Source organism: Etheostoma cragini, chromosome 14 (genome assembly GCF_013103735.1).
Source record: "Etheostoma cragini isolate CJK2018 chromosome 14, CSU_Ecrag_1.0, whole genome shotgun sequence".
NCBI lineage: Eukaryota > Metazoa > Chordata > Actinopteri > Perciformes > Percidae > Etheostoma > Etheostoma cragini.
In genome coordinates, this window is record NC_048420.1 from 3,690,340 (window position 1) to 3,714,177 (window position 23,838).

The following is a 23,838-nucleotide window of genomic DNA, read 5'->3' on the forward strand; positions in this document are numbered from 1 at the left end:
ACCTGGATGGATGGAAAACTGTATTCTGCTTGTCTCTGAGTATAAAAAGGTCCAATAAAACAAGAAAGCATTTTAGCAGGCTAATTATCGCAGTAAGTAACTAAGTTCAGTATATTGATACAGCAGAAATAAATTTGCAAAAAAACATGAGTAGTTTAGTTTGAGTAGTTTACTAAAGTGCATCTATAAAACATCAGTATCGTGCTTTAAGAGTCTTGGATTTTGCGGTATTCTGAAAACATATGATTTATACATTTATACATTTATACATTTATACATTTATACATATATTTTAACAGTTTGTGACATTTTGGATTTTATTTTTTCTTACAGTAAACATAGACCAGCTTACATAATGCATATACAGGCACCGCCAGACTGGGGACTCCTGCCAGAAGAAAGATGATCACGTAGATCCATGAAGGGTATGGTACAGATGCCAGAGATGGGAACTCCTTCTGTAAAGCACAAACAGGGGTTTGTGTCACGCGTCTCACAGAAACCTGCATTTTATAACCATGATCTTACTAAACCCAACTGTCGCGTTCTTGTCCCTCGTGTCACTTAAATACACCTCTTATAAGCCCATCTGCAATCTTTACCTAAACCTAACTACGTCATAAGTGATGACAATAGTCCCGTCCCGGCACATTTAGATAAAGCTTATTTAGATCTGACACTATAGGAGACTTTTAGTGTCAGTAACAACACCCAAAGCATCTGACTAAGTGGGAGTGAGAATGTGTTGGCTTAAACACAGAGGAACAACATTTAACTAAACATGTTTAGCTTAGCATATCTTTTGTGTAGTTTGCAATGACTGAACATTAGAGATAAAGGCAACATAAAAAAGGGATGTTTAGGATGACAAATTAGCTGATCACAGTTCTGTGTGCTTACAGAGTTGGGATCCCAGACCAGGTAGGTGAGCTCTTCTTGGACTCGTGTCACCAGGTAGAAAACTAAAATCACCAGAACAATTAGAGGACTGATGAACCTCCATGTAACCTGCCAGAAGATGGAGGGCTTTTGTCCAACCATGAACTCCAAGTCCTCATTGAACCTGCAACACAAGAGGGTTTTAATTAGTTTTGAAAAGTTTTGAAATATGTCATTAAGCCCTCCCTGTTGCACAGAACTTAAATAGGTCATCCATGTCCTTAAAGCTTTGAATAATAAAGCTTAAGAACTGGCACAGCATAATGATGCCAAAGATTTATGCTTATTCTATATCAAGTATCAAGATAAATATAGCAAACCCAGATGGACAATGTGCTGCTAAAATAGTTTAAATAAGCACTAACCTGTCTATGCCATAGATGTATACAACAGCTATCATCTCAAAGAAACCAATAGTCAGAAGTGGAACAGATCCAGCAAAGTTGTCGAATAGAGTTACCCAATAAATCCCTGAATGTTGCGCAAACAGGAGGGAGATGATGAAGGCGATGGCACATGTTACTCCTGAAATGCACGTCCAAAAAAACAAGAGAGCCTTTGTCAAAATACAAACCTAAGACAAACGCCAAAGACGTTTCGTTGGGAATGCAAAAACTAAGGAATTGATTGGATTGGATTTTAAACCCAAGTTACCAGTCCGTGCTTCACTGGGCCATTTTTTAGGAAATACATTCAGGTCTCTCAGTGGCACCACCACTCCCTCAATGTTGCCAAACAGGGTTGAGATTCCCAAGCACAGAAGCATGATGAAAAAGAGGACAGACCAGGCTGGAGAACCAGGCATCTTGGCGATGGCTTCTGTGAACACAATGAAGGCCAGACCTGTTCCCTCCACTCCCTGTACAAACACACATTAGTCGTAATGCAGTTAGGAGCAAAATACAATCACAGCATGGAATCTGACAGAGATTCATCAAAACAGTCACCTCACTGAGAAGTGTCTGCAGGTCACAGATTTTGATGTCCAATCCGAGAATAATGTCAGGAGAGGAGCTGTTGAGATGTTGAAAGGCTGCGTCGTAGTTGCTTGTAGAGATGCTGTCTTCAGGAAGGTCATATGCATTTAATAATGTCATGATGTTACTAGGGAGAAAATACGTTACAAATTAGTTACTCTGTATTACAACTCATATGTTTGTAGTGTAGAGGCCTCTCAGAGTTATTACGGGAGCAAAGCAGACATTAATGTGACAATGTGTAAAAGCTACAAATTGCACGCAAGGAGGCAGGTTGAGGTGGTGGAGGATTCACAAACAGGACTTTCACTCGGGAGGGCGCGGTTCGTGTCCCGTTTGAAATTACACTTTACATGCGGAACCAGAAGTGATTAACGTAGTAGCCGATTCTAACCCAAGATGACCGTTATCATACCGTTATTGATAATTCATAAGTCATAATTATAAAAGAAAACTTAACTCCTGGCTGTTTTGGAAAAAGGAAATTAGAGTAACTAGCTGTAAAAGTCAGTTTGCTTTAAGTGATGTGTATTAGTTGTACAAGGAATAGTGTTATTTTCAAATTTGAGCTCTTTACATTTCCCCACCTGCCAGATCCAACTTTAAAGGAACACGCCACCGTTTGTTGAAACAGGGCTTATAAAAGTGAGCCAACAACAACCACAACCTAATCACTTCTTGTGGCCTGCGTATTAACGAGTACAAGGCACAAGTGAAAAGGCTGTGGCGTAGTTGCTTGTAGAGATGCAGTCTTCAGGAAGGTCATATGCATTTAATAATGTCATGATGTTACTAGGGAGAAAATATGTCAAATATTAGTAACTGGAGAATAAAAAGATGAATTTTGATATTTTTTAGGTCTATCTTGATACACTCACATGCTAATACATACACTATAAGAGACAACTGGTGGCTGGAATCATTCCTCCTGCCCCCTTCCTTGTGTGATTCCAATGTAAAAGATGGGGAACAACAACCACAGACCTTATTCCAAGGCTAAATGCATTCCCAAGTGTAGATAGAGCCACCCTGCTAGCACGGCTAAAACTTTGGAATACGAAACCTACCAAATACCTTCCAGGAGAAATGGTAACATCAACCAATACTGTGACTCTAATGGTGTGTGATTATATTCAAACTGTTTATAATACCATATATCCTCACATGTTTCAGTTAATTTTAGAACTACTCTATTCCGAAACATTAAAAGCCATGTACTGTGACTACTCACTCACTGATACAGTTGTCATATTTCTCTGTGGCCCTGAAGCCGATGATGGTGTAGGTGACTGTGGCAGCATAGATTGAGGTGAGACCAGTTACAACGGACAAGATCACAGCATCTTGCATGCAGTTGTTGCTTGGGGAAAGAAATAAGCAAAAACACATGTTAACCTTGGGTCTAAGAATGGCTACTTCCTTTTTTTCAATAAATAATTGGCGTGTTTCCAATCGCCCGGTTTATATGCATATTTTTTAATATAGTGATATAATGGTTTCCCCTCCGGCTTATCTAAGTGACCAACTCCCATATCGGTAGTGGATGGAAAAGAAGCATTCATTCACTTTTGCTCTCGCCAAATTTCTTTGCCAGTCATTTGGTTAAAATTTGCGATGTATTTGGATGCAAATCTGACTAATGTTTCTTACTGAACAGGGTTGTAACTTGAGAAGGAGATGAGGCCTCCCCAACCCACACCAAAAGCATAAAAGACCTGGGCACCTGCATCCAGCCAAGTGGTTGGGTTCATCAACTCGTCAACCTGCAAGAGAAAGGCATAGATGGGGACTTTGCTTTGACCTATGAGATAAGAGATACAACTTTTTTTCTTATTAACATTTGAAACATATATACTTCTGGTGTGAAGAGGAACTGTATTCCTGTCAGGGCACCTTTAAGTGTCAGTCCTCGGATCAGGAAGATGGCCAGCACTATGTAAGGCAGGATGGCTGTGACATACACTGCCTGAGGTCATGACAAGAAAAGAAACATTACTAATAATGGACATTAGATTGACGATTTGTCAGAAAAGTATAATATTTGACAATTTGCTAAACCCCTCGCCAAAAATTGTGCAATTGTTTGGCAACCATAACTAGGCACAGAGGCCCGCCTGTCAAGGTTTGGATTTTCCTGTTAAAGGTTGTAAAAAGTAAGGTTTTTAATGTCCTTTTTGATTATAAAGCGGGTTGAGGTGCTACATAAGTATGGTGAAATCATCAAAATGCTCAGTCCATGGAGAAATGCACACAGCCCTTATTCAGAAACGGTGCCTTTAAACAAGCCGTCAGGACTTCCGTGCAGTTGTGATGTCACAATACGCTACATATAGGGAGAAAGTGTCGCTACAGTGCTGTAACAGTCATTCCACGGCTGCAATGACAGTGACACATGCATATGCTTCAAGCGCGGATGCAGAAAAACCCTGTAAACAACCAGAGCAGACTTTTTGATTGTTGTTTTTTGTGTGGGGGCATCAAAAGACAGTTCGGGCAGCGGCGTCTGGCTCTCCCGGATATTGCAAAGATGATCCATGAATTGCAGTCAGTGTTTAATTCTTCCACGCTTGACTCGGAGAGCCTCTGATATTGATATGGACACAGAGATGATCTTGCTTCTCCTTTTGGTCTTAATTGTAGCTGGTGCTCATCTTCTCTACCTTTCTCCTTGTGTTAACTCTGATGTGTTAGCTACATTTGAAAACCTTGACCGGCCAGGTAAGCAGAGTCAGCAACAGACTGGCGAGTTGTTTTCCCTGTCCTGATAAGCGACTCCTAGCCACATGTCATCACAACGTCAACCACAAAAAGCACAACCTATACTTAAAACAAGATAGAAACAAGAGCACAAATTTGCTTACATTCAGAAGAGCCGGTGGAGAGGCAACCAGAGTCCACACCTTCTAGAAACCCCCATGGCTTAATAATTGACCAAGTTGATAGCTTGAAGTTTCTTGTCAACAGTCGTCACAGACGTCGCGTTTTCAACAGTGGTCTTTTGGGAAAAATGCATTTTGGGACGCAGGAGATTTTTTGTTGCAATACAACTAGTGGACACAAAATTTGGAAGCAAGGCCAAGTGGGGGACACGTATCCAGTTCAATAATACATCCATGGTTATCACTGTAAATGTTCTTTGTGAGAACGGAAAGTTTGACAGGCCTAACTACAGGAGGTGGGGGCTTAGCTAATGGTCAATTCCCTGAAAGTTCAACAAACCTTGCCTGAAGTGCCGATGCCTCTTATACAGCAGATTGCAATGACTGTCCAGGCAGTTAACAGGCAGAGTACTATGGGCCACTGGATTCCTCCAGAGTCCACTATAGAGGCCGAACTATTAAGAGTCACTCTGTAGAAATAGTAATCTACAGAGGAGCTTTGTTGACACTCGGGTACAAATCCTGAAGAGCAACACACAAACAATACAATTTGGGTGCTTTGGTATGCATGTGAGCGGAAAACGTGTATGGTCAACCTACCTACCTGTCCCATTGTCATTGAGAGGACACTGGGTCCAAGGCAGCGGGTCTTGAAAAGAATTGAAGAGATACCACAAGATCCAGGCTATCAAGGTGTTGTAGTAAAGTCCAATCAATAAGGACACCAGCATGGAGGCTATACCTGAGTAGGACAGAATCATTAAATGTGTAATATGTTCTGAATGTTGCTTACTCATTATAAACACAACGCTAAAATTACAGAAGAAACCAGGTGCATGGTACAGACAACCCCACACACTTCTAGCGGGTCACAAGTGATGATTGAGTGGGATTTTGTATTAGTCTTCTTTTTTTTTTCTTCCTTTTGTTAAGAACTTTGTATACCTGCTGGTTGCTGTAAAGTGCTATATATATGAATTTTGATTGATTGACTTTAGGACAGCACTGTACATTGTACCTGTCACACTCACAGATACAAAACCCCGCTTATGTCTGAATGTGGTGCCAGGGGGTCTCTTTTCTTTCTTTAGAGCCTATTTTTACATACCAATACCAGTCAGATAAGGGCTGATGGCCCTCCACACTCCCACGCTGCCTTTCCTGAGACGCTGGCCGATGGCAAACTCCAGCAGCAGGAGAGGCATTCCTTCCAGCACCAGCAGGATCATGTAGGGAATCAAAAAAGCCCCTGAAAAGTGTATGTGATAAGCAGTTGGTAGGTTGGGATTAATTTTTGATTCTATGCAAAAAAAATGTCAACATAACATTCAGGACATCATTGAAAGGTGAAAATGTCACACTCTTTTCTCTCTGAGATATAAATATCTCTGATTTCTGCAAGTGCCATGGGGGAGGGAGGTCTTCTCATGTTCTTGGTTACAAAGTCATTGTTGATTTTTATTAACGTTATCGTCAGTTTTTGTATCAGAAGTGATTTGCTTTGTTGCACGCTTTAAGACAACACAGGTTTCCTTCGAGATTTTGGTGTAGCAAAAACATGCAATTTTAAGCTACAGCAGCAGCAACATTGATGTTGTTTGGATCCACATATGGTCCATGACATGGACAATGGACAGTGGTTTTAACTGTATGGCCTTGAATCCTCTAGTTAACAAATCACAGAAAAAGAGTATTTCGGTCTTTCTCCTGAGAATCATCATCATCATCAATCATTAATATAATAACTTGCAAATTTCATGACGCTAACTTGTACAGTAGCCATAAAATAGTGATTTATTTCACTTACACCTTAACCACGGACCTTATTAAAAAAGGAAATGGTTAAGTTAGTTTATTCATTTTAGATCAGATCATAGACCATTAATACAAAATAATTCAATATATGTACAATCTATGGATCCGATACACCACAGAATGCCATACACTCACAAAAGATCCTATTGAATGCACTCCTGTTTACCTCCACTTTAATTTGTCTTATTCAACATCTTTTTGTCTTACCTCCTCCATGACTTTGACACAAGTAAGGGAATCGCCACACGTTACCGAGCCCAATGCAGAAGCCCACACAGGTTAAGATGTACTGGGCTTTGTTGTCCCACTTGGGCCTGCCGTCAGCCTCCTCCTTTTCCATCCTGTCCAGGCTCTCATAGTTAGGGATCCGGAGATCCAGGCCTGGGTTAGGTAGTACCAGTCGCATGGTGCCCACATGTGAACTGAAGCAGAGAAGCAGTGTCCACTACGGTTGAATGCTTAGTGAGTAACGTGGCAGGAATGTGTTATGCGGATACGGGGGGACTCAGCAATGTTGAAACGAGTTTATGATCTTTTACTTTTTATTATGTGTTGATGGTCATAGATTAGCCAAGGAAGGCATACTTTGTACTTTTGCCTGCTGTACAGTGTGATCAACCAGTCAGTTATTCAAACAATATGGACGTGTCAAATATACAAACTTTTATGCCAGTCTGCAAAAAGGAACCAATACAAAAAGTAATTATTAAGCATGATCACATGGTGGGTGGCCTCCTTTGTCTAACAGAAAGATACACCTTTCTTTGGTAATATGTTATTCAAGTTTTTTATTTTAAAGGGTTTTTTCAAAAAGCATTGTCAGTATTAAGACAGGACGTTATTACACCAGAGATTGTATTTGTTCTTTTAACAAATTCAAATGTGTGCCTCTTTGCAACTGTTGCCAGGCAAAATCCTGAAAAGCACTTGTGACCTCATGATATTCCGCATGATTTATTTTTACAGCATACATTTCTACAAATAGTAACCACTTCATTTTGCTCTTAAGTCTGAACTGGAGAGAGGATTTTTAACAGATCATAAACTGACCATTTATGGCTTTGTAAGTGCAGCTCTGTACCCACACATTACAATTTTTTTTTACAATTGTGTAGGCCACACAAAATGCCAAATATCTCAAATAACAAAATTTGTCTGATGCAAGAATTAGGCTTGTATTGTTATTTACAATAGTAATAAACATTATTTTTGTTTACTTAGACAAAGGGAACTTTTGTCAACTTACAATATTACTGTAAAAGAATAGTAACACATTTTTTGGAAACAGAGAGTTACACATGTTTATATTATTCTCATATATTTGTGCTAAATATGTATGTACAGCCAACAGGCAGTTAGCATTACTAAAATCAACTAATATAAATTACAGGCAGACCTTTTTGTTAAAAAAAAGGCCCGTCTGAATCTCTGTAACCGGGCCAACAATGACATTGAGTGACAGACTCTTCCGTGAATACTGATTTAATACTTCTCCACTATGTCTTGTGAAACTCTTGTAGTTTTATTAATTCTCATGTCTTTTCCAACATTTGTAAACGTAGTGTAAGCATTAGAATAGGGTGTGCACAAAAATACGGGACAAACCACATCCCGCGTTGATTCGGTGATGGTCATTGCTTTTCTTTTTAAACAGAACAATCCCGGATACGGTACAGTTGGAAAACCTTGCAACATACACACACATGTTAAACATGGCACAGCAAGAGACTCATATCACAATAGTACAGCAAGTGAAGCAAACAACAATCTCATCTTCAAAATGACATTATTTTACAGAAAATATTTTTCACAGATAAAAGCCATTAGTCACTAATGTTCTGTCATTGTACAAGGGGAGAGAAAAAGGCGTTAGCATTTCATACAAACAACAATAAAACAAGTCCATATTTTATTTCATATCTATATTTTATTATTAAATATTTAGTTATTAAATATAAGCAAAAGCTATCTAAAACTTCATTTTGTCGTTCATTTGTATTTTGGCAGAGATAGTGTCCACTGTGTCGAAACTGTTGTCTTTCTGCTTGCAGCATTTCTTCTGAATGAATTTGAAGAGGGCGACCAGTGGAATGGCTAAACTGGGAACTCCAGCCAGGATGAAGATGATGACGTTGATCCAGGAAGGAAACGGACGTGGTTCGAGGATGGGAAAGCTCGCCTGTGGCCAGAGCGAAGAAAACTTTTAAAATATTCAGCGAGGTGCGACACACAAGAGCTCTGAAATGAAAAAGGTGGATTTCTACCACCATCAATAATACATCTAAAAAAGTCTTTAAGCTTGCACACTTACCGACTCCTCGTCCCACACCAAATAAGTGAGATTATTGGTGATTTGGGTTACAAAGTAGAAAACCAAGATGACGACCATAATGAGTGGACTGACAACCCTCCATGTCACCTGCCAGAAGATATTGGGCTTGTGGCCGATCATAAACTCTATGTCCTTGTTAAACCTGTTTGGAAGCAATAAGAGGGAGACATAATGTCAGCTGAGTGTGTATCAAGGCAGCCATAAAAGACAGCCTTGTACTTGTATTAGATACAGTAAATAAAGCAGCCCGTGTGGCTTGTGTTACTGGACTAAAAATCCACTCTGTTACTTTAGTAACCTCAGGTAAAACCTTACATAAAGACTGTAAATGGGAGGCAATACAGTGGCTTGGAAAAGTTTACACACCAATCCTAAAGTTGATTAAAAAGAGGAATAAAAACACTGTTTGGAAAATGACCTTAATACCTTAATTCAAAACATTTAGGAAAATCCAACCTTTATGGACACAGATTTTCTTTGTGAATGAATAATATATTGTTAGTAAAAAAAATGTTCTTCATAAAAATACAGTGTATTAACATAACATAGGGGTGTGCATGAGAATACACACCCCTATGTTAAATTCCCATAGAGGCAGGCAGATTTTTTTTTTTGAAGGCTAGTTATTTCATGGATCCAGGACACTGTGCATCCTGATAAAGCTAACTGAAAAATGCCATGCCAATCTCTAGGTGTGATGATATGGGGCTATTTTAATTCCAATTGCCGAGGGAACTTTATCAGGATGCATTGCCTTTAAAAATAAAAATCTGTCTATATGCCATAACAGCTATCTTGAAGCTCATCAAGAGAATGCCAAAAGTGTACAAAGCAGTAATCAGAGCAAAGGGGGGCTACTTTGAAGAAACTACAATATAAGACATGTTTTCAGTTATTTCACACTTTTTTGTGGGTACATAATTCCATATGTGTTCATTCATAGTTTTGATGCCTTCAGTGATAATTATACTGCAAATAGTCATGAAAATAAAGAAAACACATTGAATGAGAAGGTGGTTCCAAACTTTTGGCCTGTACTGTATATAGTGCAGAATAATAAGCATATTTGAACCTTGTCACCACGCGATTCATATTAGAAACCCAAATTTTTCAATGTATGTGTGTGATCTGAACAAATGGTGTTTTCGGTATGGATTGGGTAATGAGTGACAATCCTGATGTTTAGCATGTATAATGTTTACCATGTCAGGTTATGATGTTAGTGTGTTAACAGTTAGCTAATTAGCACTAAACAGCCATTACCTTGGCTACTCTGTACCTTCTTGGATAGACTTACCTATCTATGCCATAGACGTATATAACAGCTATCATTTCAGATAATCCGATGACCAGAAGAGGGATAGAGCCAGCAAAATTGTCAAAAAGAGCTAGCCAGTAGTTTCCAGAGCGCATTGTAAAGATCAGCCCAAGAGTGAAAGAGATTAAGCAAGTCAGACCTGAAAAAAACAGTACAAAAAGTGGTTACATCAAATGTTTTTATCCTGACATTTTATATTGAGTAGGAACTTCAGGAAGTTACCACAGAAAACTTCTTTGGGCCAAGATTGAGGCAGCAATTTTAGGTCCTGCAAAGGGACCACCACTCCCTCCATGTTCCCGAACATAGTCGAGAGGCCGAGGCAGAAGAGCATGACGAAGAAGAGGACAGCCCACAAAGGAGAAACAGGCATTTTGATGATGGCTTCTGTGAACACGATGAAGGCTAGTCCTGTTCCCTCTACGCCCTGAAGTAGTACACCACATATATCAATCATAGGCCCACTGCTAAATCCTTTCAGTTAGACTGAAAACAGCAAAATTCAGTTTCAAATTGTCCAACAATACTGACCTGACTGAGGAAAGTCTGTATGTCACAGATCTGTAATTGTAATCCTTGAAGGATATCTGGAGTTGTCTGGTTGAGGTAGACCAGAACCTCATTGTAGTTGCTTTCTGTGATGCTGTTTTCAGGATAGTTGTAGGCATTTATCAGCTTCAAGATGTTGCTAAAATGAAAGCGAAGAGAGATGAGTTTCAGTCTTAATAGGGTATTAGTTAATAGTGAATCTAAATTGCTTTTTAAAGCCTTTTTTGCGCAATTCAAACTTACTTTGCTATGCAGTCGTCAAATTTTTGCGTGGCCCTGAAGCCGATGATGGAGTAGATAACTGTGGCAGAGTACACTGAGGTGCAGCCATTGATGATGGCAATGAGAACGGCATCCTGCTCACAGTTGTTGCTAACAGACAATAATGATCATGTGAGGAGAAATGTACAAAAGAAGACTCATTGTGTTACTGGGCCATTTAGGCAGTTACTCACTGAACAGAGTTGTAACTGGAGAATGAGATGAGTCCTCCAAAGGCCAGAGAGAAGGAATAGAAAACTTGAGCACCTGCGTCCAACCAGGTCGCTGGATTCATTAATTCATTTACCTTAAAGAGGATAGAAAGAAGCTCATATTAACAAGAGAATCAATCCAGGAATCCTATGCTAACTGTTTCCTATTGGGATATTTGATGTTGTATAGAGCTGACAGTAAACACTTCTACTTACCAGGCCATTGTTAATTATTAATGTGTGATAGTACTGTACACCATGATGATAGTTTTAGCTCAAGTCTGATCTTCTGGATTGACTGTTGTGTGAGATCATTAAAACTAACTGGATGAGGCTTTTAAAAGTATTTATTTAAACCAAGCCCAAATCCCACCCCAATACTTTCTGATCTTTTAGTACAAAAACTACAATAGGACAACAGCCAAAATCACACCAACTAGCCTGCTAATTTATATATTAATATATACTGTATATAAAAAAAATGCTAAACACACTACTAAACACCTTGTTTCACTCAGCATTTAACATCCACTTCCATGTAATGAATCAAATCATCTTTGGCCAACAGCTAAACTGGTGGTTGCTTATCGCACACTCTGCAAGAGAATGAGAGCATTTTCCAAAATTGTATTAATCATACTGACAAGTGTTGGTTGGTGTGTTATAACAGTGCTTACATCTGGTGTGAAGAGGAACTTGATTCCATCTACCGATCCTTTCAAAGTCAGTCCTCTGATAAGGAAGATTGTAAGGACCACGTATGGCAGAGTGGATGTGATGTACACAGCCTGAGCGAAGGAAAAAAATTACATAATGAACCAAAGATGTACTATATCTTTCTATCTGAAGGACCAAATATGCACGCAAGCAGGCATCACTCTTGCATCCCATTATTCCGATGTAATGTGACTTTCAGACCTTTCCTGTGGTCTCAATGCCCCGGATGCAGCAGACATAGAGCACAGTCCAGGCAGACAGCAGGGCTAGCACCATCCACCACTGTAGGCCTCCAGACTCGTCGATAGCTGTTGAGGTGTTAAGAGTTTCTCTGTACCAAAAGTAGTCGACACTGCTGCTCCGAGCACACTCCTCCACTACACCTGCAAAGTGCAGATTAGCAGACGACAAAGGGCAACTTTACCTGCCTTTGAAATAAATGTAAACGCAAACTTTACAGACGATGTGATTTTTTTTTTTAATTCTTTTTGATGGATTTCTTCATGTATGTAGGCATACTGTACCTGTCCTGTTAGCATTGAGAGGACACTGGCTCCAAGGCAGAGGATCTTGAAAAGAGTTGTAGAGATACCACATGATCCACGCCATGATGGTGTTGTAGTACAAACCCACAAAACATGAGACAAGCAAGGACGCAATGCCTGTAACAAAAGTAAACAATTAGTCTGGTGGTAGTCCTTTTTTTAAGAGTCTATAGCCATGCTAACGGTTCTGTGAGGCTATACAGCTGTTCTTCGAGCTAAACACTAATGTTAGCATGCTAACATGCTGATGTTAAGCAGGAATAATGTTTACCATGTTCAACCATCTTAGCATGCTAAAATGTGTAAGTCAGCACTCAACACAAAGTATAGCTGAGACTGATGGAAAAAACACTGGTTTTGAAGGTATTTGGTGATGTTTTGATCTGATGATGGCGCTAGATGAAAACTGATCACCAAAGTGATCACATTTCATCATGTAATATGTGCATGCCTTTTATTTTTTTACGCACCGACTCCACCCAAGTATGGATTGATTGATCTCCACACTCCCACATTGCCCTTCCTCAGACGCTGACCGATGGCAAACTCCAGGTGCAGCAGTGGGATTCCCTCCAGGACCACCAGGATAAGGAATGGGATCATAAACGCTCCTAGAAGTACAACATTCACATTGTCATAAGGAGTTAGCAATGTGTTGCTTTAAAGATGGTAAGTAAATATCCAGCAGTTGACAGTATACTTTAAACTCCGCCCATAAAGACACCCATTAAACAGGAAAAAGCATGGTACACGTTTTTTACCTGCAGTGCTCAAAAAACCATGAAAAAGACTTACACATTCATTTTTACATAGCGATAACGTTTTTTGAAAGTAAAGGAAAAATTCCAGCAGTTTTATTGTGTACCAAATTGCCAGTTGATCTTAATAAACACATTTAAGTTTGTAATATTTTTAGGGATTCATTGTTTGACTTTTAAGATCTGTCTAAGAAAAACAGGCAGTTCATTTGCACAGGACTAGTATTACCTGGGGACCTCTTTTAATTTGTCATTTTGGAAGTTGTTATCTTAATCCTGTACAAATCTGCCAAGACTTTTATTTATCATGTTAAAATTCCACTGTCTATTTTGTCAAACACAGAGTTTGTGTGATATTAATAGTCTTGTGTGTATTGAATCCTGAATGAATTTGTATTACGGGGAGAATATCTAAATCACATAAGATCCCCTGGTAATAGTTCGGTGCAAATAGGGCTATGAGCAAAATTCAGAGAGTCTGACTGTGCTACACCTGCTGAATCTGTAAATATCGAAATGCTTTTTTAAACATACATGAGATTTCCAACATTTTTGTGGAAAAAAGCAAATTTTATATATTAAAATATTCTGTTTTAATGAATATATTCTTTCAAATGTGTCAATTAATGTGTTACAATCCATTATTATAAATTTTGATGTCATATACTTGGTATCATTTTTTTTATAAGCCCAGTTAAGTAACGGATGACAGGTATAGACAAATTTAAATCCTTTAAATAATGTATACACACTTCTAATTTTCTGCCATCTTAAACGTATACCCAGTCTCCTCCCAGCCTACCTCCTCCATGGCTTTGACACAGGTAAGGGAACCGCCAAACATTGCCAAGTCCCACACAGAAACCCACACAGGTGAGCAGATACTGGGCTTTGTTGTCCCATTTGGGCCTATCTCCCGCCTCCTCCTGCTCCATCCTCTCCAGGTCCTCATGAGAGGGAATCCGGTTATCCAATCCTGGGTTTGGCAACTTCAGCTTCATAGCGGCTTCTTGTAAATTTCACTGGACTCAGAAATTGTCAATATAGCCGTTGAGTATTCCTTCTCATTCAGTCTCCTCTGTGGAAGCTGTTACTGATTATCCATGGACTGTCTCTCTCTGAGTACCTTACCACTACTGCATGTTCCGAAGAAAGGCACTGAGGTATTTACTGCAACCTATGGCACCTAAACCACAGTTATCATTAGCTAATTACAACCTGTATTGTATAATGTAATGTCAGCAAGGTTAAGTGGAAAGGGGTGGACCCTCCTAGATAAGGTGCCTCCCCCAACACATTTCCCTGAAAGATGAGTAGGGTATTCATGACTTTGTGAGCAAAATGCAGCGTTTTCTTTTTTTTTAGGCACTGAAGACGTTATATCGTATATCGACGTATATCACTCCTCTTAAGACCACCGTTTTTTTTTATGGTTAACAAACATATCCAAGGACATTTTTGGTCTCACTTTGTACGACATTGAAATAAATTATGAAACACAGTCAGAGGCATCACGTTTCCCATTATACTTTAGCTTATCTGAACAATCAGGTAATGCTATTTAAAGTCCTTGAGAAATCAGATCCATGTTTTATTGCATAGGGATTTACAAGCATGTCATTTCAGCCACTAGATGTGGTCCACATTCTCTCAGGTTTGATATTGAAATGCTCAACCATGCTAATGTTGACTATTTGAGTTGTTATTTAAATATAACAGATATAACAGATAAGTAACATTATACCATGTTTCCTGCAGTGTAATTGTTAAGCAATTCAGAGTGCATATTAATCTTATCAGTGTTCCTTTCAAATGCAATCATTAACCAAGGTAAGACCTGTGTTGGCATTGTATCAACAGTTATTATAAGGATGTCCAAGATATCATTATATGTGTATCCTCCAAATTTCATCTACATTTTCCCTTAACCTAATTTCTGTTTATGGACTGTTCTTACATAGCGCTTTTCTAGTCTCAACGACTACTCAAAGCGCCTTTACATAGTACAGGAACCATTCACCATTCACACACATTCACACACTGTGGCCGAGGCTGTTGTAAAAGGTGCCATCTGCTCATCAGATGAACACTCACACACATCTACCCTCCGGTGGCACAGTATCGTGGGCAACTTTGGGTTCAGTGTCTTGGCCAAAGACACTTTGACATGGGAGTGCAGGGCCAGGGATCGAACCACCGTATTTCATAACATAATTCTTATCCTGCAGATGTAGCAGGATAAGAAAGGGGATCATAAAGGCACCTGGTGACACAGGAACATAAGCTTGGACAACTGGACGGATAGAAGACCTGTACACGTTAGCACCTTGTTTGCGGCAACCATTTTTGTGATCGTTGATATTCTTTACAACATGTCAACACATGAAATTGGTCAATTATTTATTTCACACAGCACATCACTGCTGATAAAGTAGGCTCAGGGCTGAAAGTTCGGTTGCTGTCAGGATTTCCTTTTAGATAGCAGACATCTAAAACACCTGAAGTGTAAAATCTGAATCACACATCAAATTATGATTGTTATCTAAATGATTGTTTTAAATTCTTGAGGGAGTGTTTTTGACATATTGAGGCCTATGGGCTATTCAATTTCACTACAGGTAGATTGTCAAATTGTGTCTCTGAGGCTCTCAGTGGTAAAATGTCAACCACTCAAGGGTAAAATGTAGACGCTCCTAAACGACAGCTCCGGCTTTAGTGTCACAGAGGTAGCTGGGTGAGCAGATTCACTTTGGTAATCCAATGACTTTTTAATCCTCCACCATCATCAGGTCAACAATTTAATGTGTTAACATTCAAATCAGGCTCATCTGTACTTTGTGTTGAGTGCTAATTAGCAAATGTATGTGGTGAACATGGTTAATGTTATACTTACTTACTATATCATACTTACTAAGCATCAGCATGTTAAGCATTGTCATTGTGAGCATGTTAGCATGCTGACGTTAACAGCCTATAGTTCAAAGTACAGCTGTCCTCAAGTAGCCTCACAGAGTTAATTAGTTGATATTAGGATGTTCAAAACAGATTTAGTTTTATGAAAAGGTTTTAGAAATGTTGCATATTTAATTTATTTGATGTACATATAGTAATATATTACAAAGTTATTCCCATATGTAACGTGGCTATACTAGTGCATATGCTGGTTTCTTGTATTTTTACTGTATTGATCCTTTGTAGTTTTCACTGCTGCAAAATCGATTGCCCAACTGGGGACAAATACAGTTCTACTTGACTTGATCTGTGCTCCTCTGGCTGATAAGTTAATCTTTGATAACTTGAGCTATGATGGTTTTTCTGATAAGTGATGGTGACATGTGAGTACCTCTCAGACAACTTACACCTCAGCTAAGGTCATGTTTATGTTTACATGTCACATGACACCCCTTTCACAGCCGAGGGTTCAAAGCCTCAAACCCGGTTTTCCAATATTACTTGTTTCTTCTCTCCACTCCCGTTGGCATTTTCAAACTTCCAAGCTCATAAACGACCACATGAGACATCAGTGGTTATTTGCTGTAAAATTGACCTTCTAGCTTCACCTCTACAAGTTAATATTTAACCTTAATCACTTAAAGTGCAGACATATGGATCCTAATGATGATCGTGGTTTCATTTTATTGGTCCCACTTTGGATAATGGAATATGTTTGCTCACTACGTATTTCTTCAGTTCGTGTATCATTCAACTCACACCAGAATCCTGTGTCTATAACACAAACTACATGCATCTAACTGACGAAGTTGTGAAGAATTATGAACACAAGTGATGCTAACAAAACGTCTGTTATTTATATTTTAGGGCTGACCAATTAACGCTTTAGACATACACAACATATTGATGTGTTTTTTCAACAGCCTAAATTTTCAGAATCAAAGCATTTCATTTATTTCTGAATATAACTATTCAGCTAGGATTATTTCAATGTAAAATTCTTATTTAAAGAAACTTGCATTATAATGCTTTTTTCACACACATTTCTCATGTCGCCACACAGCCTACCTCCCCCTGTGCTTTGACAAGTAAGGGAACCTCCAGATGTTGCCAAGTCCCACACAGAAGCCCACACTGGTGAGCAGATACTAGGCTTGGTTGTTTCCTGCCTTCTCCTGTTCCACCCTCTCCGGGTCCTCATGAGAGGTGGTCCAATCTTCAAGCAAGTCCAGGGCTTGGAAGAACCAATTTAGTGGATTTGTATCCAACCTAAGGTTAAATGTGCATTAGGAACTGTTAATAAGCAACCCATTGAGAAGATTTAAGAACCTACTGAAAATGTGAGAATACAGACAAGAGTAAAGAAGTTGGCTAGAATCATTTGCTCACACATTATTTGTTAGGAAAAACTAAAACCTCATAAATACTCATTTAGGTGTCCCTTGGGTGTGCAAAGGTAAAGGCATGCATTACACTACTCCTTGCATTTTTTGCTGATATTCATGCTTTTATTCTGCGGGAAACTACAAGCAGTAGCTCCTTGATACTTATAAATTAAATCTGAACGACCATCGTCTGCATTCTCTTGTGAGGCTAAATGTGACCGTTTACGCTCTATGGGGACTGTATACCTGGGTAAATCAACAAGTGGTAGTTCTCCCTGGAACTCTCTAGGTGCAAAGTTAAAGAATAAATCATTACCCTGGGAAATTGGTGGACAAGTTACATGAAATATTGCCTTTTACAGTGGTTTTTACAGTGGTTTCAGTGTTATCACATCACTGGGTTCTTACCTTCCCTTCAATGTCTTGTCACATCAATTGTTTGGTATCAGTAATAAATATGATAGTCAACAAATGTGTTGTTCTCATTCATTGAATCCTTAACACGCCGGGATCTGTGGTATAACAGGGAAGTTTGAATTTTGATGGCAAGTATTAAAAAATACTTTGCCATGTCACAGGTATGACTCAGCTGATTCATTATTGATAAACTCATGTGAGTTGATGATTTATGGATAGGAATTACCAGCCTATCTTTAGATTAACGAAGGCTGAAAAATGTGACAGAGCTACAGATAAGCGAGACAGTGAGCAGTTGACAGGGTGTGTGTGAAGAACCTTTTGTACTTTGTTCTTATTTTTACAACCAGTCACTTAAGACGCACATTATTTACCGTAATTCCTCAAATAAAGACCAATTAAAAGAAGGGCCTCTGATAGTGGTCGGGGCGTGGTCAACACGCACAAATAAAGGCCGGCCTCAAATTAATCGTGTGGATAATGTAAATTAAAGTTTACCGTAATGTACATTTCTACCAATTTAATTTAACAGATTCAACTATATATTCATGCTTTTTTTCTGGGTTTTGGTACTCATGTAAAGTATTATTGTCCTACTGTTATTTTAGTCAGTGCGGCTGTATCATAGGAAGTCAAAGAAGGGTCTGTATGTGTTAACCCAGCCGAGTGTGCCACCAGGTGTCACTAGATGGCCGTAGCTAGCTACATTGGCTGTAACACGGGTCTCATTTAGTGACAGCAGAGAATGACGACTCTGGTGCTAGTGACTGACACTTCAACAACAAAACGAAAAAGGTTTTAAAGAATGCGGAGGAAAAAGTTGCGAGACATTTTCACATTGACCCCAGGATGAAGAAACAGAAGAATGAGCTAACGGGATTAGCCGACCGGAGCAGAGCACGGCTAGCTAGCTGGAGGTGGGAGGCAAAGAGTATCCTGGAGCTAGAAACTAAGCTAGCTAACCGTGTTTAACGTTAATCAGATACTGGTGTAACTACATGCTCTTATTGTAATCTACCAGCAGCACCGTAGTGCCTATATTTGATTATATTTACCCGGTAGACTACATTTACAGGGTTCAAACTGACACCATGGTGGTGTTTGATTATTTCTTACCCTGGCTGTTGTATGGGGATATTTTTGCAAACGTTTCTTAAAAATGAATGATCTATGTCCACTGGAACGCTATGGCTTTTTGTTTAAAACGGTGTATTAAAACAATTATACTTATCAAACATGGAATTAGAAATAAAGGCCTGCCTCTATTAAAAGTCTGCTTCAAATAAAAGCCGGGTAACTTCTGCGGTTCCGGTAAATGAGGGCCCGGTTTTTAATTCAGGAATTACGTTATAACAATACGAAGCTGATGCTTTCCCTTTTATCAGTGTTAAAAGAAGTGGTCTTATGCCCTCCAGTGGTAACAAAGAGGGGTTCTCCATTGATAGTTGACATGAGATTTTGCTCACTTTACACCAGGGGCCTTTCAGTGTTTTTTTAGGCCAAGGCCTAATCGGAAAGAGAGCACATGTAGCACAGTTAACTATATCTGTGGATGGCTGTTTTAGTGGTTACCTTACCTAGGACAGGACAGTTATCAAAGTCTAAAAACCAATCCCAAATAGGTAGATCTGTCTTTGCTAATAAAGCCAGATCTACATATGTCAGATCTACCTATGTCGATTCATGTTTATGTATATTTTGAGAAAGGAACCTTTTTGGAAAAGAAATATGAAAATAAGTTAAGGCCCCTGTAGTAACTATGAGGGCTTCTAAGGCTCCTAGACCCCCTGTTGAAAATCTCTGCTTTACACAGATAATATTGACAGGTTCACAGACAAAGGGCCTAGTAATGTAATAATTGTGAAAGGTCCCATGGCATTAACATTTCACTTTATGAGTTTTTTTTAAACATTAATATGCATTCCCCCAGCCTGCCTATGGTCCCCTAGTGGCTAGAAGTGATGGTGATAGGTGTAAACCGAGCCCTGGGTATCCTGCTCTGCCTTTGAGAAAATAAAAGCTCAGATGGGACGATCTGGAATCTTTCCCTTATGATGTCCTAAGGAGCAAGGTCATCTCCCTCCCGCCTCTTTCGCTGCTTTGTCTGCCCCAGAATTTCGCCCGCCCATGAAAAAGAGAGAGACGTCATGGCTTGAAAACAAGCAATCATGTCAGTTGGTCAAGGCCACACCCCCACCCTCCACCTTGCCCTGCCTCTCTCCTCCGCAATAGCATTTAAAGCAACGGACACAGAAATTGCACATCCTAGGGAAAGCTCATTGTGGGCCTGGCTCTAGTGTCTGTAATTCTGCACCAAGGCTGAATTTTGGTAAAGGGACTTCAGATATGGTATTAGGGGACCACTAAGACCTATATAAAAGCATCCAAATAGCAGCATGTCATAGGACCTTTAATTGACCGTGGTTACAATTTGCCTTTAATTCTCACAGTATTTTAAGCTACACACCAATAGCAGCAAGCTACGGCCATGCAAGCAGTCGGGGTTCAGTGTCATGCAGAAGGACTCATGGACAGGGGGACCCTGCGATTAGTGGGTGACCCACTCTACCAGACTAAGGCCTACAGTTTACTGTAACACCTTAGAGTAAAAGGACATTTAAAGAGCTCTCACTCTTCTCATGTTTACGTCTACTGTAACTAATTGACAGTGTCTGAGGCATACAGTACGTTATATATTCCAGTATTCCTATACTGTAGGAACTCGTAGTTTAACTGCAGTTTTTGACAGATGGGTTAATATGTGTTAGTTGGTCTGAGTTTGTAGAATTTTTGGAATCAATTGTATTTAAATGTTCTAGCCACATGAGGTCAGCATTGGTCTAGATGCACTTTAACCTGCAGCAAAACGCTTAACAAGAAATATTCATCAGTAATACTCTAATCTGGATTTATTGAGTGTCTGTTACACCCAACTTTTTAGATGATCTTTGATCACATTGTTTTAGAAGGTTATTTAGGCTATTTAATAGTGCAATAAAATTTCAATTTAATAAAGCTAAGTCTAAGTCTAACAAAAGCTAAAACTGTCTGAAAGTGCTCATATTATGCTCATTGTCAGGTCAATAATTGTATTTAGAGGTTGTAGCAGAATAGGTTTATGTGGTAACATTTCAGAAAACACCATATATTTGTTGTACTGCCCATTGCTGCAGCTTCTTTTTTCACCCTGCGTGTTGAGCTCCCTCTTTTAGCTACAGAGTGAGGCATCTTATTACCATCTTTGTTGGGACTCGCACATGCGCTGTATCTAGGTAAGGACAACTAGCCAGTCAGAAGCAGAGTATGAGGGCGTGCCGCGCTAGCAGCAAGGCGAGCGTGTGTTACAAAGTGACGCACGTTTGTCACGGAAGTAAAAGCTGGACTACAACAGAGCTGTTTGGAGCAGTTTGTCAACAGTGTTTTCTGTTGGGGAGGGTAAGTCCCTTTTTTTACTTTATAAACCTATAACGTGCACAAAAATATATGTAACCTATGTACCTGTGTATGCCTATAAACTGTCTAACCTATGTTCATTTTGTTAATAATTTATTCAACATGCTGTACATTTAAATACAAATTTGCCCTAGTGGATGAAGAAAATAGGCCTATCCATCCATCTATGTATATCTATTTAGCAATCTATCTGTCTATCTATCTGGTGCAGTTCATTTTAATGTAGGAAACTTCTGCTAAGTCGGAGACAGTGATCTGAAGGGAGGGGGATGGTGCGATGGGGTGAAGCGTGGGGGGGGGGGGGGGGGTTAGTGGGACTCAGACAGACAGCAGAGCGGCTGTCCCAAGCTGCGCTGATACTCTCCGGCAGCGAGCTGGAGTCCGCCTGCTGCCTCCGCTGTATCACTGGCCACCTGCCTCTCCGGAAATAACACACCAACTAAACTAAGGGTGACCACAGCCGAAGAAAGGAGGCGAGACAAGATACTTGACCGGTTCCTTGGTGCCACTTTTTCGGCTTCCAGCACCGGTCACCTCCCCCCTTTCTCATACCCCTGTCCTGCGGGAGAGCAGGCTGCGCACCGGAGCGCACTTGGCGACCCGGGTTTGTTGTCGTTACCAGCAGGAGAGGAGCACCCAGCGACCCGAGCCATAGCTGCCACAGCTCTCGTTAAACCGGGCTGTCCCCTCAGAAGAGATACTTGCATGGATGCACCATGGCCACTCTTGTCTGTAGGGTTCAGTTTTTAGATGATACCGATCCATTCAACAGCACGAATTTCCCAGAACCGACTAGACCCCCGCTGTACACCTTCAGGGAGGATGTCCCACTCATCAACCAGTTAGCAGGCGTCCACAGGCTCCTCAGAGCTCCACACAAGGTAGGATTACCAGCTTGGTAAATAACTCATGCTAGACTTAACTTATGTAGCAATATGTGTGATAGCCTATATGGCGAATACATGATTTTTACAAGGATATATCGCATAATAAAGCAATATAAGATTACAAAAAAATTATGTTACACTTCAAGCCTACCGAAAATAAAATTCCATGTCTACTATTCAGAGGCTATTTTGAGAACACATGCAAGCACTAGGGATTGGTTCTCCAGCCTGACGACTGAAATAAGGTTGCAAGTGTTTCTTTCAAAGCCCACAGCAGCATTACACATGGATTTAATTTGTTTTGGACTAAATATTCAGAATTAATCCCATGCTGGCATACATATGCTCTGTTGAAGAGCCATTGAGAAAGAGGTTGGTCTGATCGACCGACTCTAACACTTAAACGAGGAGGTAAGAAATAAGAACACATCCCTGTCTCAAATTAAATAATCCTTTATTATTTCTGGATATGTTTTGCACTCTGTCACAGTGACAGGTGTGCAAAGTCAGCAGTGCAACCAGAGACATGTGGCAGTTAGTGAAAGCTCTGGTTCCCTGCAAAAAGCCTGAATCACAGATGATCAAATGTATTGCAGAGTCAGATCACCAAGGGTGTATGATAAAGATGTTCTTTCTTAGTAACGTTCAGCAACATATTCCTTACTGAGAAGGGTAAGAAACACAAAAAATTGTGGATTGAATTGAAATTAAAAGTGAGACAGAGGGAAGGGAGTTCCACTGCGGCACACAACCCTGACAGCAAACCAGCATTCAACAGCAGAGTGGTTTTCCAGACCAAATAGATCTTTTGCTGCCCCATCTTTAAAAGCCACAAAACAAATGAAAAATGTCCCACAGCACAGAAAAGCTCATGATTACAACCTACACACAGACAGATGGCAAAGCCTGTGTCAGTGTTTGCAATTTTGCTAACATCAGTAGGAAGACTGGGCGCAATGGCAACTGGATATTCTGCTTGGATTATAGGCATGCAACGGAACTGTTGCAAATTTACCCGTCAGACTGTCCAGATCTAAAAGTTGGTGTTGAATGTTATTATATTATTGGAAAATGCCAAAGCTAGCAAGCGTTTGACAATTTCCTGAGCCATTTCTCAGTCTTTCTTTGTTAAAGCAGCCTTTCTCTCTTTTTGTCTAAACCACTTGTGCTCTTCTCTGAGAAAAGCCTACTGTATTATTATGTTGTGATGGTAGAACTCTGTGTTTGGCTGGCTGCTGGCCTGCATGTAAAGTATAGGTCACTTGTCCCAGAATTCCTGCGGCTAGGAGCCTGGGTCCCTGCGACACTTTGTTCTCCTCACTCTGGGTGCCGTGGTTTTCCTGACCTCTTCCTCCAACTCCTCTTCCCCCTCTCTGACCATGCACCAGTCTGTAGACTCAAACAGAAACACACACATACACACACACAGACAGACAGACACA

General features: G+C 39.9%; 3 protein-coding genes and 1 long non-coding RNA gene across 8 annotated transcripts in view; 2 read left to right on the top strand and 2 right to left on the bottom strand.

The window, feature by feature from the left end:
• Positions 1-3,686, top strand: LOC117957027. Its single transcript, XR_004659426.1, has 3 exons — positions 1-96; positions 334-477; positions 3,574-3,686. It is a non-coding gene; the product is annotated as an uncharacterized LOC117957027 (long non-coding RNA).
• Positions 293-7,103, bottom strand: LOC117957026 (sodium-dependent neutral amino acid transporter B(0)AT1-like). Its single transcript, XM_034892541.1, has 12 exons — positions 6,818-7,103; positions 5,904-6,044; positions 5,400-5,537; positions 5,136-5,317; positions 3,772-3,882; positions 3,567-3,679; positions 3,148-3,276; positions 1,887-2,043; positions 1,594-1,798; positions 1,305-1,464; positions 901-1,063; positions 293-458 (listed from the first exon to the last, which is right to left on the bottom strand). Exons 1-12 carry the CDS (start codon positions 7,014-7,016, stop codon positions 318-320), a joined length of 1,839 nt encoding a protein of 612 aa, XP_034748432.1. The 5' UTR covers positions 7,017-7,103; the 3' UTR covers positions 293-317.
• Positions 7,104-7,994: 891 nt separating this feature from the next.
• Positions 7,995-14,495, bottom strand: LOC117957024 (sodium-dependent neutral amino acid transporter B(0)AT1-like). The gene is made up of 12 exons (XM_034892538.1): positions 14,105-14,495; positions 13,015-13,155; positions 12,524-12,661; positions 12,201-12,382; positions 11,960-12,070; positions 11,265-11,377; positions 11,053-11,181; positions 10,792-10,948; positions 10,483-10,687; positions 10,240-10,399; positions 8,922-9,084; positions 7,995-8,789 (listed from the first exon to the last, which is right to left on the bottom strand). Exons 1-12 carry the CDS (start codon positions 14,301-14,303, stop codon positions 8,580-8,582), a joined length of 1,908 nt encoding a protein of 635 aa, XP_034748429.1. The 5' UTR covers positions 14,304-14,495; the 3' UTR covers positions 7,995-8,579.
• A 7,364-nt stretch (positions 14,496-21,859) lies between these two features.
• Positions 21,860-23,838, top strand: part of fhod3a (formin homology 2 domain containing 3a) — a 59,594-nt gene continuing 57,615 nt past the window's right edge. For 4 of the 5 annotated variants that reach the window (XM_034891922.1, XM_034891923.1, XM_034891924.1 and 1 more), the window contains exon 1: positions 21,860-22,390. In XM_034891922.1, the coding sequence (XP_034747813.1) occupies positions 22,226-22,390 (165 nt within the window). In that variant the 5' untranslated portion in view covers positions 21,860-22,225. The remainder of the gene's footprint in view (positions 22,391-23,838) is intronic. The other variant, XM_034891927.1, reaches the window with a different exon arrangement.

Coding starts and splice junctions, on each gene's coding strand:
- LOC117957024 (XM_034892538.1), bottom strand. CDS start 14,303: ATGAAGCTGAAGTTGCCAAACCCAGGATTGGATAACCGGATTCCCTCT. Junction 10,400..10,482: donor GCCCAAAGAAGTTTTCTGTG/GTAACTTCCTGA, acceptor TGTTTTTTTCAG/GTCTGACTTGCTTAATCTCT. Junction 8,790..8,921: donor TGGTGTGGGACGAGGAGTCG/GTAAGTGTGCAA, acceptor CTCTGGCCACAG/GCGAGCTTTCCCATCCTCGA.
- LOC117957026 (XM_034892541.1), bottom strand. CDS start 7,016: ATGCGACTGGTACTACCTAACCCAGGCCTGGATCTCCGGATCCCTAAC. Junction 3,277..3,566: donor TCAAGTTACAACCCTGTTCA/GTAAGAAACATT, acceptor TCTTTCCCCAAG/CAACAACTGCATGCAAGATG. Junction 459..900: donor TGGTCTGGGATCCCAACTCT/GTAAGCACACAG, acceptor TGTGCTTTACAG/AAGGAGTTCCCATCTCTGGC.